This window comes from Octodon degus, unplaced genomic scaffold (assembly GCF_000260255.1).
Source record: "Octodon degus isolate 3935 unplaced genomic scaffold, OctDeg1.0 scaffold00015, whole genome shotgun sequence".
In the NCBI taxonomy this organism is placed as follows: Eukaryota; Metazoa; Chordata; class Mammalia; order Rodentia; family Octodontidae; genus Octodon; species Octodon degus.
The window spans coordinates 8,466,352-8,484,396 of record NW_004524591.1 but is presented as its reverse complement, the minus strand read 5'-3'; the positions used below and the strand labels follow the sequence as shown (position 1 = coordinate 8,484,396).

The window sequence follows — 18,045 nt, the reverse complement described above, 5'->3', positions numbered from 1 at the left end:
GGGTCGGGAAGAGGGCAGAGGAAGAAAGTAAGAAATGGTGAAAGTGAGTGTGTGGAAGCTCTTGAAATAAACATCAAACACTGCATCAAATCAGCCCAGCCTCGCTTGACAACCAGGGCTCTGGGTTATGCACTTGTTCTGCACTGGTTTTTGGTCCTGAGGGACAATTCAGTAATCTCATGTAATTTAAAACACCAGCAAAGGACAAGAAAATTAGGGGTAATCATGCAATGCAATTACCTGAAAGATACAAATAAAAGTGGGGCTCTAAAGAAATAAACCGAACCTCATTTGGGGCTCCACTGCCAGGGAAAAAGTTCCCTTCATCATAGCGATGGAGTGAAATATACAGGATGCTGGGGTCAGCATAAAAGGCCTGCTGTGTACCGTTTCCATGGTGAACATCCTATAGGCAAAAGAAAACAGATGACAGATACAGTCATGTCTTACTTTGTGCAGAGAAAACCTTCCTGATTGCCGCTTGCCTGTCTTCCTACCCCACCTTCCTACTTGCTTTCTGTCCTTTCACTCTGTCCTCCTTTTTCTTTCTCTCATTCAGCCTGCTTCCACACCACCCCCTTTACTTCCTGAACTTCCAGGCAAATTACCCTTTAATGCACTCATTTTTTAAACTGGCTTCTAAAAATCAGGAAACCACAGCGAGCATGCCCTGGAGACTCCAGATGAGCAGTTACTGAGAAAGCCCAGTCCTTTGGTACAATTAGATATTTATACACCGGCTCTTTGTACTCTCTGCTTCAGTGATGGAATCTCGCATCCTGTTTTATGGAGGAATTTTATGACTTATTAACTGCCAACAGTTCATAACCCCTCAGGCTTAATTAACTAGCCTCATTGGCCTCCGAAAAAAGACTAATGTTTAAACTACAAACTAGCATTTTGCAGAAGGATCTATAGCTTACAGAGCATTTTCACAATTCTTGACAGAACACTAAACCTAAGTGTGTGCACTGATTTGCCAAGCCCCACCATTAAGGTCAAAGGCTTCTGCAACCAGCTGAATAAATTGGCTTTCTTGAAGCATTCAATTCAGTTAGCAATCCCTGAACAGTTAGGGTCACTTCAAAAGAGATGCCAGATGCGAAAAGGACTTCATACTTCATTTTAGTAAAATGGTGATGGCAAGAGAAGACACAGGAGCTTGAGCTCATTAGCTTTTAACTCACTTGGGCCGAGGCAGAAAGATGGCATGGGGATTTGGACAATCTTGCGCAGTCTGCCTAATTGTGATGTACATCCTGACTGCCAGCCTCCTTCCTAGCTTTTTGTGTTTCCCTACACCACTCTACTTTCCCACATTCCAAAAAACTCTCTTTTGTTGAAATGTACAGCTCTTAGGATATTCATGTATGGTAGTGATTGAAAATTTGAAAATTCTTTTTAATTGACTGATAACATGGACAGAAGTCAGAACTGATATTAAGTAATAGGAAAAATAAAACTAATAGCACAGTTCTTCACTAAAATATCTGAAGTATAAAGGACTCCAATTAATATGTTTTGTATCTTCTGAACTAAAATAGGCTACTCTTTAAAAGTTAATAATCTCTATGTATATGCATTCAGTAGAATATTTTCACTGAATCATTAACATACAGCATATCATTTCTACTTTCAATATAGTTTTTAAAATTTTATTGATGTAATTACACTGTACTTTATTTAAAATAAGCAAAAATTCATACTCTTCTCAAAGCTGATTCTGAAATTTCTAAGTCAGCTACTATGTTAAGTACCTTGTATGAATTATTTAATAACTATGTGTGCTATACAGTGTTATCCCTACTAAAAGATAAAAATCCTGAAGCTTAGAGAGCTTCAGTAATTTACTAAGACTACAGAAAAGATAAAACTTAACATACAGCTTGAATCCATTTTATACTCCAAATAACAAATTCTATACTGTGAAATTGATATCCATTATCTCTTTGATTTCTTACTGAATTTGTGTGACAAAATCACGGGACATCATTTCTCCATATTGAGGTTCTGATGCTTGTTCCCGCTCCAAGTTCCAGCCCTAAACTCCTTCATAGGCAGATCAAACCCTCCTTTTGGTAAATTCTGAAAACATGCTCTGGGCTTGTCATCCATGGCATAGATATAAATAATCCTCATCTCATTTTGTACAATACAGACACATAAGATTAATTAAGGAATCATAATGTTGGGGCAGACATAAATCATCTCAGAAACTGTTCCAGGTAAAGACATACATATTAGATAAAAATAATAACTTACTGAAAAATATATTAGTTTCTGACCTCTGAGTAGTTAAGGGAAAGAAAGAGATAGCAAAATTATTTTCCTTTATGTAAACAAAAATGAAACAATGTCTCAATGCCTTGTTTAATACTGGTTATCTAAAGGATGGGGAAAAAAGAAAAAAAATTTAAAAAGAGAAGAAATGTTCCCATTTTCACTAAAGTAATAGTTAGAGTTGTAAGATGAATTCTGCCCAGGCATAAATTCATGCACAATTAAAAATTCAGAAAAATATTACCTTGACTGTTCTTGTTTCTCTAGAGACATTGGAAAGGCTTATTTTAAAAGATGAAATAAAGATAAAGATTTTCAAACATAAAATTATTTGTTGCTAAAAAATGTGTTGGGTGTAGATTAGTGTACTTTTTCTGAATAAAAAATAGCCCCCTTTATCATAGTAACACTTTGCATAGACATTAGTTATTAAAATACACAAATCTATTATCATACTTGTGCAGTCCTTGATTATGTATCCATAATCATCAAATATATAGGGATAAAAGTTCAACCCAAACATACCTTTTGTTTTGGGCAACAACCTATAATAGTATAGTTTTCTTTGCTATAAAATATTCACACAAAATACTGAGTTCTCAGAAAAGATCTGCAGCTTGGTTGTCAACCATACTTGAGAAATTATACAAATGAAATGAACTACTTAAAAGCCTCTGTATCTTTGTATCTAAGGTATGGTGGGAAATGGAAAAAGTTATTTTGATATCTTACTAAACAACTATATTTTGAAAATTGATTCTGCACATGAATTTAGAGCACACTATCATTTTTACATCAATGTACCTTTGAAAAAGCATCTATTTTATGAGCTACTATTAGCACTCATTTAGTACTGAGACTTGTAAAAAAAATCTAAACGTATTCGATTAACAGTAGAACTTCCCCAAATCTCACATGTTGAAGGAATTTTTTTTTCTACAAAAAATAAAACCTAAGAACTGTTATGGTCTAACTAAAAGCCATAATATTGAAAAGTTACATGAGTCATGTAGGAAAATCTTACTTTAGGACAGGTTAATGCCCTGAACAAGAATAGTAGGCCTCTTGCAAGTTCAAAAGCAGGTACACCTGCTCCCTCTCCAGACCAATATGAAAGCGTTTGGAATCTTCCCCAGAAAGCAGAAAAGGAAATGGCATGAATGAGCTTCACACATCAACTAGAACCATACCTGCTTAAAATGTTCAAAGCTTCTGAATCTGGCTGTGATCCAAAATAGGAGGTGAATTATAATTCTGGCTCTGTATTTACTAGCATATAAAAATGCCAAAACTAGCTGTTGGACAATGAAGTAGCCCTGCCTTCTGTTGGCCCAGAATTTGTGGAGGTAGTTCACACTGATCTGCTAATGTTAAAGACTTTGGATATGCAGTAATGAATCTCTTTCATCATTAGAAAATCTTTGCTGCTTCTTCTCCTTTGCTAACTTGCAGAATAGACCTGTCAGCCAGGGAGAACGGATGTCTCCGCACCACGTGGCACTTTAAAACTTCCTTCTCAGCAGCTGGAAGAGGCAGGAATTTCCTCAAAGTAGCCCTGCAGCTGCAGAATTTGGAAGACTTGAAAGTAAGAATATGTGGCCTGGTGGTGATCTCAGAGGCAACTCTTTGGAGGGAACTTCATATGTTTAGAGAATTTCAAATAAAAACATCTTGTTGGCTACAGCTTACTGAGAAATCAGGATCCGTCATGATTGGACAGTGGAACAAATTCATAAAGAAAGGCCACAGAGCTTACTGGAAACTTGGGGCTACCAAGAAAATTATTTCATAATTTGCACCAGTTATCTCCATCAGTCTCTTATTCTTATGTTAATGTACAAAAACAAAACTCTGCATATCAATCCTCGAAAGTACAAAGTATCTATTTATCATAAGCTAGATGTTTTAGCTTTCAAGTCTGTTGTACAATTTGCTGCTTTTGCATTTGGATAATAAATATGGTTTCAAAGCACACTCAATAGTTATCATCATAGAACCCTGAAAGGACAGCACAGGAGATTTCTCAAAACATAAATACTAAAAGATTCTTAGCAGCAGGACAAAATGAGCATTTACCGTTCTGCATAATTTTGATAAACTTAGACTACTCAGAAATTTTTTCACACAGTCGGTGAGCTTCTATCCTTTCTTCAGTTTTTGACTAGTACTTCTAGCATCCATTTATAGAACAATTATCATAGTAATATTTTTAAGTGTAGTCTCATAATTTGTGTAAAATGAATTAAAGTTTCCTCTGGCATGTATGTGGAAATATAGACACCAATGTCTTTATTTATGAAAAATTTTAAGATCTTGCTGCTGTAGTATGTCTAGGTCTTCAGCATACTTTTTTTTAAAATAGTGAATTACCTACATAGAAACATGTTTGGACAGTATATGGGAAGTTGGGTGTTCAATATGCCTCACGTTACAGTACTGTGTGAAGAGCTGATAAACAGCTATTTGATCCAAGCACTAGAACTGGTTACTCTCCCCGTTACTTTTATCTTCATTTTAACTTCACTAAGCATTTCTTCACATGGCTTTGTTTGTGCTCTCTCAACCCTTTGGTGTGCCTGTTTAACTAAATCAGAGGGCTGGAGGCTGAGGCCACGACTTCCAATAAGATTTAATTATGAGTGCAGATATGAACAAGATTTAGACTATTAAGCCTTGCACTTCAAAAAAAACCTTTAACATATTTTGCCTTTAAATCTTTTATCACCTGCAAAAATTAATTAAGTGCAGATGGAGCAGGTTCGGTTTGGATGCCAGGGTTCATTTCCTGTCTATGCTTTGTCAGACAACCTATTACACCTCCTTGTGAACTGGAGGCAACGCGAAAACGGGGCTCATAAATCACCATTCAGTTCTCTCCAGCACTTTCCTGGGTTGGTCTTTTTTGTATGGGGCAGATCTCCAGCTCATTATTCATGAATATACTTTAGACAACATGCCAAGTGTCATCTGCATTTAACCAAACCATTTGTTAAACAAATTATAACTATTGTGTAAGAATGCATCATATTAAAACCTAAGGCTGCCCTAATGCCTCTGACTTTTAATCACTCAGGATTCCTGCAGAGTCATCTCAAACTGGCATCTGCGATCTGAGATCTTTTCAGAAAGAATGACACGCTGACTTGTTTTAATAATACCACTGTTGCACAATACATGACATGATTGCTAACCAAGGGAAGTGGCCAATTGGTTACCAAAGCAACAGCATTCTTTCCAGCACATCTGACTATTTAAAGTCTATATTCTGTAGGGAAAAGTAAATTCAGGTTCTGTTGGGTTATTTTAACTGTGGAAGTATCAATTCATTTAAGGATCATAAAAGTTGCCCTGATCTGCGCCTTCTTCTCATTAAATTGCAGTTAACACCATGAAAGTGAAACGTGAATGTTTATGGTTTCAGAACTGCAATCCAAATTTAATGAGTTTCCACATTCAAAGGAAACACACCCTTCAGTTGTTTGCAAGTGCTAAAAGCAAGACAACCTAACAGAGAAACACAAATCCACTCCCTTTTATCTAGAGGCACTGAAAATGCAGCTCTGGCCAGGAATACATACCAGATCTACAATCAATATCTTGCTTATATTTAGTTGGTCTTGCAAGTATTTGGCGGTAATTGCAACTGAATTAAAAAAGCAGAACCCCCTGTGGAATAGAGAAGAACAGAGAAATAAGAAAGCAAATCATCCAGGAAAACCATTATAAATAATGTTCAGAGCATTTTTTAAAATGCTATATGATCTCTGAAGCCATAAATCTGCTTCTGGGAGTACCTTGCAAAATTTTTCAGTCCATCTGCTAATAATTAGAGGCTTCAGCAACAGGCATAGGGCAGGTGACTGCTGGGAGACCAGGGTGCTCGGAGATGGGTACGGGACCTTGGTACTTACATGGCTGCGGATTCCTCGGCATGATGACCCGGAGGCCTCACAACAGCAAATCCATTCTGCAAGAAAAAAAAAAAAAGGGCTTTCTCAGTGGTCAGCCTGATGGGATTGTTGGGAACTCCACACCTGGCACCCTGTGTGGCATAGGGTACACACACAAAGAATGAAGTCTCTTAGACTCCCTGAGCTTGTTTTCTTAGCCCTATTACCATGTCACAGAATGGGTCAAAATGATATATAAATAATCACATCTTCCCAGACTATAGCTCAGAAAGAAGGCTGCCACAGAGCCAGAGGGAGAACAGAGATTTGGGAGTTGTGCCTGGCTGGCACACATGTATGCCAGCTCTTATATCTGTGTGATTCATTTTCAAGAACAATTTCTGATTGTATGACATCAGCATTCTACAGAGGGAGAAGAAATTCACTTTTGGTGTAGGTTTGGATCAAAGTTTGGAAAGACCAGGGAAAATCCAAAATGAAAATTCTTTCCCTGGATCTCCTCAATGCTTATTTCTATTCCATTGTCAGCAAAATGATAAATTTACACTCTTACACTCACATAGACACAAAACACATCTCAGAAAGGTGAACAAGAGAACAATGGAAAGCCCATATTTTTTCCAGCCTATAAATTTAGTTTGGATGCCTGCCAAGCCTTGAAACTTTATTGAATTCCCTAAGTCAATTTCTAGCCTAAGTTCTGGAATTTTATAAAGAATTCCAGGGCCGAGTAGCAATCGTATCTACTATGATCAAGGAATGCCTTAACCTTCAGATTAGTTGGAATGCAGCACGGAAAGCCGAAGTAACTCCAGCACAAAGACAGGGAACTATAAATCTTTGCAAAACCAGCATGCTCAAAAAAGTTAGATTGTCTGATGTGAGAAATTATCGTTTATCACACGGCTCACATCACTTTTCACTGAACTATGATTCCAGGACATGCTCAAAAAGGAATGTTTCGATATATAACCCTAAGAGGTTTGAAATAATTGTAATATGCCCCAGGATTTTTTCTTTAATTGTTTAACTGTAAGTTATCAGAAAAATCATGGATGCCTAGTCTTGGTCTTTAAACTTATGAACATTTTTATTACAGTAATTAACAATAAGTTGTTTTGCCATACATTTGGGTGAGTATATGTAATAATCTCAGGAGAAAATATTAAGTTTCTATGTTCCCCCAAAGCTCACACATTAGAAGGCTAATGTCTATATTAAGAGATATGATCCTTAAGTGGTGACTGGGCCATGGCAGGCTGTCACAGGCAGCAGTGCATCAGCTACAGAGGGAGCCCCAGGTGAAAAGGGTGAGTTTGGTCAGATCTTCCCCTATCTTGAATGTGCAACTTGCCTTTTCACCATGACGTTACAACTGATCCTGAAAACCTCACCAAATGCTAATGCCCTGTTCGTGGTCTTCCCCAACCCCCAGCACTACAAACCAAATAAGACTTCTAGTGTTGATAAATTACGCATTCTGGGGTATTTTGTTATAGCAGCAGAAAATGGACTAAGAAGTCAAATAACAGTACCGATTTCAAATCTCGAAATGGTGATAAAATACAACTCCTGTTCTTCTTCTTCTTATGGTATTATTTCTCTGGCAATACAAGGTTAACAGGAAAGAAACTTAAGAAACAGGGCCTGGGAGGTAGCTCAGTGATGTAACTAGCAAGTGAAAGATCTCAAGTGCAATCCCTGGTACCAAAATAAAAAAAAAAAGAACTTAAGGAACAACATAAGACAATAGTAAGAAGAATACTAAGATAAAAAACGAGACTGTAGGGTGCTTTATATATTCCTACAATAAAGAATTCTGTAAAGATTATGATAAACCCAATATAATTCACTGAGAAAATAACAGCATAAAAATTACAACTATAAGGCATGAATAATCTAATTAGCAGGCCAAGAAATTCTAGATTAGGAATAACAAACACTTCAGAATTTAAATAAAATTCTATATTTTATAGCTGAACAGCATGATTAGATAATACAAAGAAGAAAACATTCAGTGACCATAAGAAAAATATTTAATTAGTTAACATAAAAATCAAACTAAGAAGTCATTTTTCCACCCAGGAAATTAGAATGTTAAACCATCATCTTTTTGGACAAGAAAGTGATATCTCACCCACATGCTGCTTGTGGAAGGGTACCTTATGGACTTTCCAGAAAGTAAAACAGCTTTGTATATCCAGATCCTTGGGATTAGTAAGACAGTTATAGGGTTGTTCTTCCCCAAAGGTGTTATTGACTATGTATGCAAGGATTTACTTTAAAGAGCATATTTATACTGAGCCTGGTGGGACATGCCTGTACCTCCAGAACTGTGGGAGGCTGAGGCTGCATGATCACAAGTTTGAGCCCAATTTGGGCAACACAGGGACAAACTGAGATCCTGTCTCAAAAAAAGAAACTTTAAAAAAAGGGTTGGGGTTGTAGCTTGGTACAAAGGTCCAGGGTTCAATCTCTAGTACCACACATACATGTATACAAGAGAACATTTGTAATTTACAAGATTAAGTGAGAGCAGGGCATGGTGGTACATGCTTGTAATCACAGGTACTTGGGAGGCTAAGGCAGGAAATGACAGAGTCAAGGCCAGCCTGGTATACAAAGCTAGAGCTTGTCTCTAAATAAATAAATAAATAAATAAATAAATAAATAAAATGGATTAATATCAGAAACCTAATTAATGGATTATGGCACCTTTGTACCATGGAGTAATAGAAAGTGTGTCAATTTCATAGTCAATGAAACAGAAAAGACTTTCTAATGTTAATTTAAAAAGTATTGTTCTTATCAATATACATTGTATGATATACCTGAGAAGACAATACATGTTATTTTAATTTGGAATTTATATGTTTTCCAAATTTTTAAATATGTTACTCACAATGGAAAAACAATGTACAACACAGAAAAGTAGAAGAAATATAGCTTCCTAGGACATCTGTGTTCATAAAGATAGAAAAGGATTTAAAGGACATCTTGGGCAGGGGAAATACACAAATCCAAAGAAGAAAGTTGTTATGCATTAGAATTCAATCTTAGTGGAGTTTGCATGGAAATAAACTTTCACAGGAAGTTAGCTAGGTTAAAGAGAACAACACAAGAAATAGAATTTTAGTTCCATCTTCCTCTTCTTCTCTGAGAGCCAATTCTGTAGACAAAGGGTCTGCCTTTTGCTTTACAATTCTCTGCAGTAACCTCTGCCATTGTGTTACATCGCTTCTGAAACTACTTGAGCTTAGGTTGAAAACTATATCCTTGTTGCCAGTTTCAATAAATCTTCTCAGTCTCAAGGACCCACCCAATTTCTGCTGTGCCTTTGGAAATACCCAGTCTCCTATGCTTTCTGTGGTGCAAGCCCTCTTTCCTGGACCACAATCTGCCAGGGGTCCTTGTATTCCTTCCATCCTTTAACAGCACACAAGACAACCTGCAGTGGAAGACAAGCCTGCTTACTGCAAGCTGTGTTAAGAGCAGAGGCAGCTTGTGGAAGCAGGTTTGCATCTGTATATACAATAGTTAGGATAGATATACAGCTACTTTCTCTTAATTCAGTGAGAAGTAAGATTTGTACTACTAGTGTTTGGACAGGATATCATGTCTGCATCTTGTACTATGAATAACTACTATGAAGACAACAATATGCAATGCATTAATTATTGCAACTGTCCTACCATCCTGTTTTGAAACTGTCTCATTACTATTTGCTTCTCAATAAAATTAATTAAAAATAATAATAATAAAAAGCAACAAATAATTACTGAGACAGCAATGTCAATGTATTTATTATTGAAACTGTCCTACTGATTGGTTTTGAAACTGTCTCATTGCTATTTGTTTCTCAATAAAACTATTTTTAAAAAATAAAATAAAATAAATTAATAAAATTTAAATTAAAAAAAGAGCAGAGGGCCTGGTACACCCACTCCTCACAATACTCCCTTGTTAAAAACAAAACAAAAAGAAAAAGAAAGAAAAATGAAAGGACTGAATCACCCGGTAAAAGAGAAGACAGGACATATTAAAATGCTTGAGGCAGGCCTGAGGCTTTCTTGAGGCCGTACACTACAGCAGGCGTCAGTCCTCATCTCTACCTCCCCACCTGCAGTCTGGACTCACAACTAGCTGCTCTGCCATAATTGTGTACTAAACTTTTCTCACTCACACGTTCCATTCACATTAAATTTTTCCTTACAACTATATATTTTCATTATGATTTGAGTTGGCTTAGATATTATGCCCTTTTGAAGATATATAAATAAATATAAATAAATAAATAAATAAATAAATAAATAAATATAAAGGTTACTCAGGCAGCTCTTTTCTTTCCACATTTCCTAGGCAACGCTGCCACTGATAGGACTTCAGGCCCCACTCATCATAAAAAGCCACAAAGATTTCTATCTCTAGGATAAACTTTCCTCAAAGTACCTGTCCAACCTATCAAACCACTTCCTCAATAGCTTATTTGGAAATTTCAAGATCACTTCAAATTCAGAATATTCAAAATCAAACTGCTGATCACCTAGTTTTTTATTCTGAAAAGAATTGAAAAAAAATACAGAATTTCAAAACAAGATGATAGGAAATTAACAATGCTTACTATATTGCATATTGTTATCTTCAAAGTAACTGCTCAGATTACCAGATATAAGCATGCAAAATTGATCAAACAATATGAGCACTAACTGTTCACAATTATCTTAGCTATCTTGCGTGTGTGTGTGTGTAAATATATATATATATATATATTTCTTTCCTTCTTTGCTCCTTTCACTTAGCAATACTATAGTGAATCATCTACTGGCTGAAGTCAGATATCAATGATCTGATTTTAGCAAAGTCTCTTTCTCCCTATCTTTCTTCTGTTTCATTTAACTCATGACTCATTTGCCCTGATTTTACTCTTAACTCTTACTCAGATGTATACATTTTTGTTTGTAGCCACTCCTTGAATATCTTGCCTTTTAAATTTCTCCATTTATTTACCTCATTCTCCTAGTAATTATTATTAGTGATTTCCATATACACAGACAACCCATTCCATATCCTGATTTCTCAGTTTTTTTTAACTCTACCATTAATAAATGTGACTTCTATTTCTAGTTATACTCTTCTCCCTGTCAGTACCAGTAACAGCCTCACCTTCATAATTTCAGTATCTGGCATCCCAATCTCCCACATTTTATCTTTGTAACTAAGGTGTTAGTTGCACTGGGACTTCCGAGCCACTGACCTCATTTAAATTTTGTTCTTCCCCATTTACCCCTTCACCATGTTTGGTTTCCTTCCTGTGTGAATTAGATTTCAGGTCCATCACCATGTTTACTTCCATACTGAGATATAAGTACAGTATATAACATGCAAGTTGAAGATATAATACATTATATCACATCCTTGCATAGCTTATCTCTTTGTCACTTTCTCCCTCCAACGTACTCTCCTGGCCATATTAGTCTCCTCAGGCTTTCATAACAAAATTACCACAGGCTGAGTGGCTCAAACAACAGAACTTCATTTCTCACAGTTTTGGACAATGAGAAACAGGTCTGCCAGGACTGGTCTCCTACAAGGGTTTTGTCTAGCTTGCAGATAACTACCTTCTTACCTGGTCTTCACACAGCTTTTCCTCTGGTGTCTCTTCTACTTCACACAAGGCTGTCAGCCCTACCAGATTAAGGCCTGTGAGTGGTACACCTGCCCTCAGGTGGGGAGCCTCAAGCAATATAGGGGACAGAAAAAGCCTTGTCACTTCCCTCTCTTGTTGCTTTTTCTGTCTTGTTTGCCATGAACAGTTTTACCTCTGCCATGTGTTACCCTGCCTTGGAGCCAGCAATTATGGACTGAAACTTCTACAAACTTTGAGCTAAAAAAACCTTTTCCTCTTTGACTTTGGGTGTCGAGTATTCTGTCTCAGCAATGAGAAGAGTAACTAAGATGCCACTGCTTTGTACAAATACAGTCACACTGAAAACTATCAATATATACATCCTAGGATGCATAAACATTCATTGCTTTTTTAAAAATTTATGTATTTTCATACAGGGTTTTGCAATTCAGCTCGGACTTGTAGTGATCCTCCTATTTCAGCCTCCACAGCACTGGGATTACAGGTGTGCCAGCCACACCCAGTTTCGGTGGCCAGCTTGGCAGACCCAGGCTTGGGCCGGCACAGCATGCAATACTGGGAACCAAACACAGGTCCTTGCTCTTGCCAGGCAAGTGCTCAGACCATTGAGCTATCTCCCTTCGTTCACTGTGTTTCCTCCCCCCTCCAATGTACTCCTCTGGTAAAGTTCTAATGCTGACTAATACACACTTGCTCCACTTCAGCACCTAAGCCTACATAAAAGGCACACAGCTGGTCTTTAGAGTTAGCTATCCAGTTCTAGTGTGCTATTCACAATGCCCATGAATCACACTGCATTCTTTAATTCTTGAGCTTTTTCAGATAAGTATTCTTACCTTCATCTTTTTTTTTTTTTTTTACACATTTTGCTGGTCATTCCTTAAATTTTACTGATAAGTTGCTCCTATTGTACTTAAAAGTAGAATTCATTAGAATAGACTTTTCACATCTTTCACCTCCACAATTCTGTTCACCTTCTCACTAGTGCCTGATCCTAGCTAACAGCACTTAACTGACCTAACTGACCTGAGCACTTCACGCACACCCCCTCACTTATTCAAGCAAGCTTGACCCACAACTTTCCCTCCTCTCTCTGGTATCATCAGTCTTCTCTTCTCTTCTCTTCTCTTCTCTTCTCTTCTCTTCTCTTCTCTTCTCTTCTCTTGTTTTCTTTTCTTCATTATTGTCATCACAATGAAAGGCATCTTAAGAGTTTAAGAAAAAGATGCCAAAATTTAATGACCAATGCGATGCTGACAGGAGGTATGCCTTTAAGAGGGAATGAGAGCTCCTTCTCTTGTGAACAGGATTAAGGTCCTAATAAAACGCACTGCATTTAGCCTGCGGCCTGCATGTCCCCCGCCTTCCGCATGCTCACCTATGAGGTGCCAGTTGAGAAGCAAAGGGCAGTTCTCTCTAGACAATCAGAACTGCCAGCAACTCGATCTTGATTTCCAAGCCTCTAGTGATGCGAGGAAACAAATTTTAGTTCTTATATTATTCCACTTAAATTTTAGTTTATATATTATTCCACTTCTGGTAAAATTTTGTTTTTGTGGCACAAATGGATGGAGACCTTCTTAAAAATCTACCAAACCTTATTTCTGAGACTCATCTCTATTTGCAGCGATACACCGTTTAGTGTGATCATATGAGTTTTTGATTTTATTGTTTCTGATCATTGAGATTTGTATGATTGCTCATCAGTGGATCAACTCTGCTCACCACTTAGGTCTCTAGGCTTACGTATTGTCTCACACATAACAAGAGGCCAGCAATAAGTGAGCTGGGGGTATAACTCAGTGGTAGGCTGCTTGCCCAGCACATATAAAACCTTGGCTTCCATTTCCAGTATTGCAAAGAATATAAGATAAAATAAATGTGTAAACAGAATCTGGGCATTTCCCCAGTATGGTCCTGAAGGTATTCATTCTTACAAGGGTCCCAATCTTTGCATCCCATCTAGACCTTTAGTGAGAAGTCACTTTTTAGATGTGCAGGAGGTCGTTTATTACACTGGGATTTTAAAATTAGCAGTATCCCAGTCTGAGTAAATAGGCTGGAAAGGCTTTTAGAGCGTGAATGTCATTCCTAGATTCAGGAGATTGTTGTCTGGAAATATGCTGGGCTCTGTCTGCCTCCCTTCGTACTTGGCATAAACAGCTGCTGGGCACTGCCACCTCAACAAGGTTCTTCTCTGCTCAAGTGCGTTGTCTTATTCAGTGAACATTTGTCAGTGAATCTTTTTTAATATTTACTGTTTTCTTTTTAGGAAGAAATTTACTAGTCTTATAAAATATAAACATGAGAAATAAGTACAGTATATAACATGCAAGTTGAGGATGTGACACATTATTTTCTCATTAAAGCTAATGATAATGATTTAACTTTGTGAATAAAGTCTGTTTTGGTGAATTTGCAGTGTCTATAATGTTCTTGTCTAATTCCTTTCCCTTTTAATTTGTGAGTTTCTCAGACTATGTAACAAAAGCTAGAGGTGCCATGATTCTTATAATTTTGGGCTTTTTTTTTTCTATTTCACTCCATGGAACACTCTTTGATTTATATTTCATTCAAAGCTATGAAGAACAAGCAATTAATCTAAGCAAATACAGAATATAGTGCTTTTCTATCAATTTATATCAATTTTATGGTGGTGCAGTTTTCATCTTAATAATCTGATTTTACTCTTTTCTAGTTTATATTCTCCCGAGGCATAAGCATGACTACACAGAGTTTTGGCAGTACTATAATAACATGAACAATGGCAATTAATAATTCAAATAGTATATGTGCTGACATCTCTATTTGTTAGTGTTGTTTAGATTCTCATAATGCAATTTTCTTGCATTGAAAGAGAAGAAATGATGTGTTCTTTGATTTCATCATTTGGAAAAATATAGGAGAATATCTGATTGCTGTATATAGCACTGGGACATCAAGAAAATCCATGACATCAGCTATATACAAAAATATATTTGTGGAACAGAAATCTTATAATTTCAGACTAGTCCATTTTCATAAGTAACAACATTTCATTTTCTGGACACATTTATCAAAATACTGAACTTGTTTTGTATTTCTTATATATGCAGTGAAAAATTTATGGGGCAAATAAATGTAAGTCAGCAAGCAAAGTACTGACAGCACTTTCAACATTTATTTTTTGACACCACATAAGCTGCATTTACTGCTACAGTAATGATGAGTACAGAAAATTCAAAATATGAAAAGGAAACATTATTTTACTATGTTCATTAAGACAATTCTACAGACACACTCTACATCATTGATCACTTTTCTCAAGCAATGGCCGTGACTCATCCACATGGCCGACACTGACAAAGGATCTACAAACTACGGTACAGGGCTTCGGGGTAAATCGTAAGGGGATTTGACTGACCTTGTCAGATACAAAATTTACATTTCTTTTATATAGGTCTTGCTTTATCTTGGTCTTAACCATCCAGCAGAAAAGTATAAAAACAAGGTATAAAAAGTAAAGCCATATTAATATGTTGCGCTCTAAAAGGCTCAAGTCAACAACTTCTGACACTGCGAGTCCTACGGATAACCCACTACTATTATGGATTACTAGACTATATTGGATTATTTTGCTGAATTCACGCACCTACAATATTTAAAGGGCAATGGAATACCCTTCTCTGACAAAACTAAACAAAAAAGGGGATACAAATGAAGGATCATTTTGTATCTGTATATACAAAATAGTTAGGATAGATATACAGTTACATTCTTTTAATTCGATGAGAAGAAAGATTTGTACTAATAATGTTTGGACAGGATATCATGTCTGCATCTTGTACTATGAATAACTACTATGAAGACAATAGTATGTAATGTATTAATTATTGTAACTGTCCTACTAACCTGCTTTGAAACTGTCTCATTGCTATTTGTTTCTCAATAAAATTAATAAAAAAGACAATCCTATAGACAACAGAAATGCCCATTTTTATTTCTCTAACATGCCCATGAATGTAGAGAGTTAAAGATGGTAAAAACCACCTGCACAAAGTATAATTCTAATCTATGCAAAGTAAGTTTTAAAATAATGGAAAATAAGGCCTTAATCACCACTGATGACAATGATGTAGTGAGAACACATTATGTACCAGAACCACCTAACAAATACAGAATCTAAAACAGAGAAGCAAAGATTATTTACACAGACTTTAGGAAATACTGAACAATAAAGTACAGCTTAAACTATCTGTAGTCCTTTTAATCACTTTACTCTTTCGAATAAAAGTATAATGAAATGCAGAAAATAGAATTTCTATATTAACTTTATAAGAAGGCAACAGGAACGAGAAGTCCATGTTTCTTTCAAGTAGTTGATGAAATGTTTTATTTTATTTTTATAATCTTACACTAAGTATGGAAGCTATAGAAACAGTATCAAATAAATTTATCATCTATAGAAAAAATGTTTTCTATATAACCTATCTGCCTACTCTACAAAGACTAATTGTGCACATCAGACCAATGGACTAGAATTGTTTAGGGTTTATGTTTCAGTGCATTGCTAATTTAGAGCTCAGTAATGACCAGTCTTAAGCAACAGCATTAAAGTAATTCTAAATGAGACTAAAGTACCAATGCTTAGTGAAGTAAGATGCGTCAAAATCAAGCACAACATGGAAAAATCCTACAACATGTATTTCCAAGTAAAGATGTGATGGTTGAATTATTACTTCCAGTGCATTTGCTGAATTGGAAACTCATATGCAATGTTTTATGTGGTTGAAACATTTCACTGGAAGCCATTTCCTAGCTAAGCCAACCAGATTTATACTGATGCTCTCATTACCAATTGCGAAAAGAACTTTCGGAAACAGTCCTTACCTAAACACGTAGGTTGAGGTTTGTTGTCTCTTTTAAGAAGAATAAAGATATTTTAATCTACTTGGACACTCAATAATTATCATAATAAAAGATGTCTCTTCATAGCCCTTTTGACTCTGATAAGCGGAAGTGCTGGCAGCCACCTGAGCCTGCAATTTATGTTACTATATTAAGATGGTACAATCCCTGCTCCCCCCACAAAAAAAAGAAAAATATCTGGTTTGCTCAAAAGTTTCCTTTGCAACGTCTCAATAAACTTATTCGCCACATGTAACAGTGGTTACATTAAGTACCAGAATCACCTAACAAATACAGAACCTAAAACAGAGAAGCAAAGGTTATTTATACAGACTTTGGGAAATACTGAACAATAAACTACAGCTTAAACTATCTGTAGTATTGTGATTCACTTTAGTTTTTTGAATAACATTATAACTGCATTGCAGAGAGAAAGAGAAATGTAAACAAAGTATCATTTTTAAAACACACTTTAAGGATTTATAGGAATAGACCTCTGATTCTTTTAATTCTTTTTATTTTTTATTTTATTTTATTTTATTTTTTAGAACCAGGAATTGAACTCAGGTCCTTGTGTTTTCTAGGCAAGCACTTATTCCACTGAGCCATCTCCCCGGCCCCATCTTGCTGTTAATTTTATATCCACTTTGTAGATGAGGAACTTGAGCCACAGAGAGTTCAAGATGCTTCCACACAGCCTCACGACTAGTAAGTGGCAGATGTCTATCCCCCACCCCAGGTATAACCATTGAGAGGAGTGTGCCCTGCTTTCCCCTTGCCTATATCTCCTCCTCCCCAAAGGTACTCTTCAATTCCTGCATTAAAAATGAAATAAGATTTGTAAAACAATTCTATTAGAAGACAAGTTGATGGGCCACAAAGATAGCTCAGCAGTCTAAGCTCCTGCCTGGCAAGCCTAAGGTCCTGAGTTCAGTCCCCGGTAGCACATGTGGTGCAGGCCTAGAATTTTCTTTTAGGTTTTGTTGTTGTTTTATTTTGTGCAGGTCTCACTATGCAGCTCCCACTCGTAGTGATCCTCCTGTTTTCAACCTTCCCAGTGCTAGGATTACAGGCATGCACCACCACGCCTCTAATCGATCACCAGCTCAGTGCGCCTGGAGTGCCAGAGATTGAACCCAGGCCTCTGAGTTTGCCTAAGCAGGCCCTTAGTCTGCTGAACTATCTCGCTGGCCCCACCTTAATTTTTTTTTTCCAGCAATTTTTGCAGTTTCAGTGTACAAGTTTTTTTAAAAAAACCTCTTGGTTAAGTTTATTCTTCAGGATTTTGTCCTTTTTAATTGTGTTGCTCAGTTTTCCCTC

At 36.5% G+C, this 18,045-nt stretch overlaps 1 protein-coding gene across 16 annotated transcripts in view; it reads right to left on the bottom strand.

Annotated features, from left to right (window-relative positions):
• Hdac9 (histone deacetylase 9) overlaps positions 1-18,045 on the bottom strand; it is a 604,989-nt gene that overhangs the window by 182,174 nt on the left and 404,770 nt on the right. For all 16 annotated transcript variants that reach the window (XM_023709815.1, XM_023709817.1, XM_023709816.1 and 13 more), the window contains 3 exons: positions 6,192-6,247; positions 5,859-5,946; positions 287-406 (listed from right to left, as the gene is read on the bottom strand). In XM_023709815.1, coding sequence (XP_023565583.1) covers positions 287-406; positions 5,859-5,946; positions 6,192-6,247 — 264 coding nt within the window. The remainder of the gene's footprint in view (positions 1-286; positions 407-5,858; positions 5,947-6,191; positions 6,248-18,045) is intronic.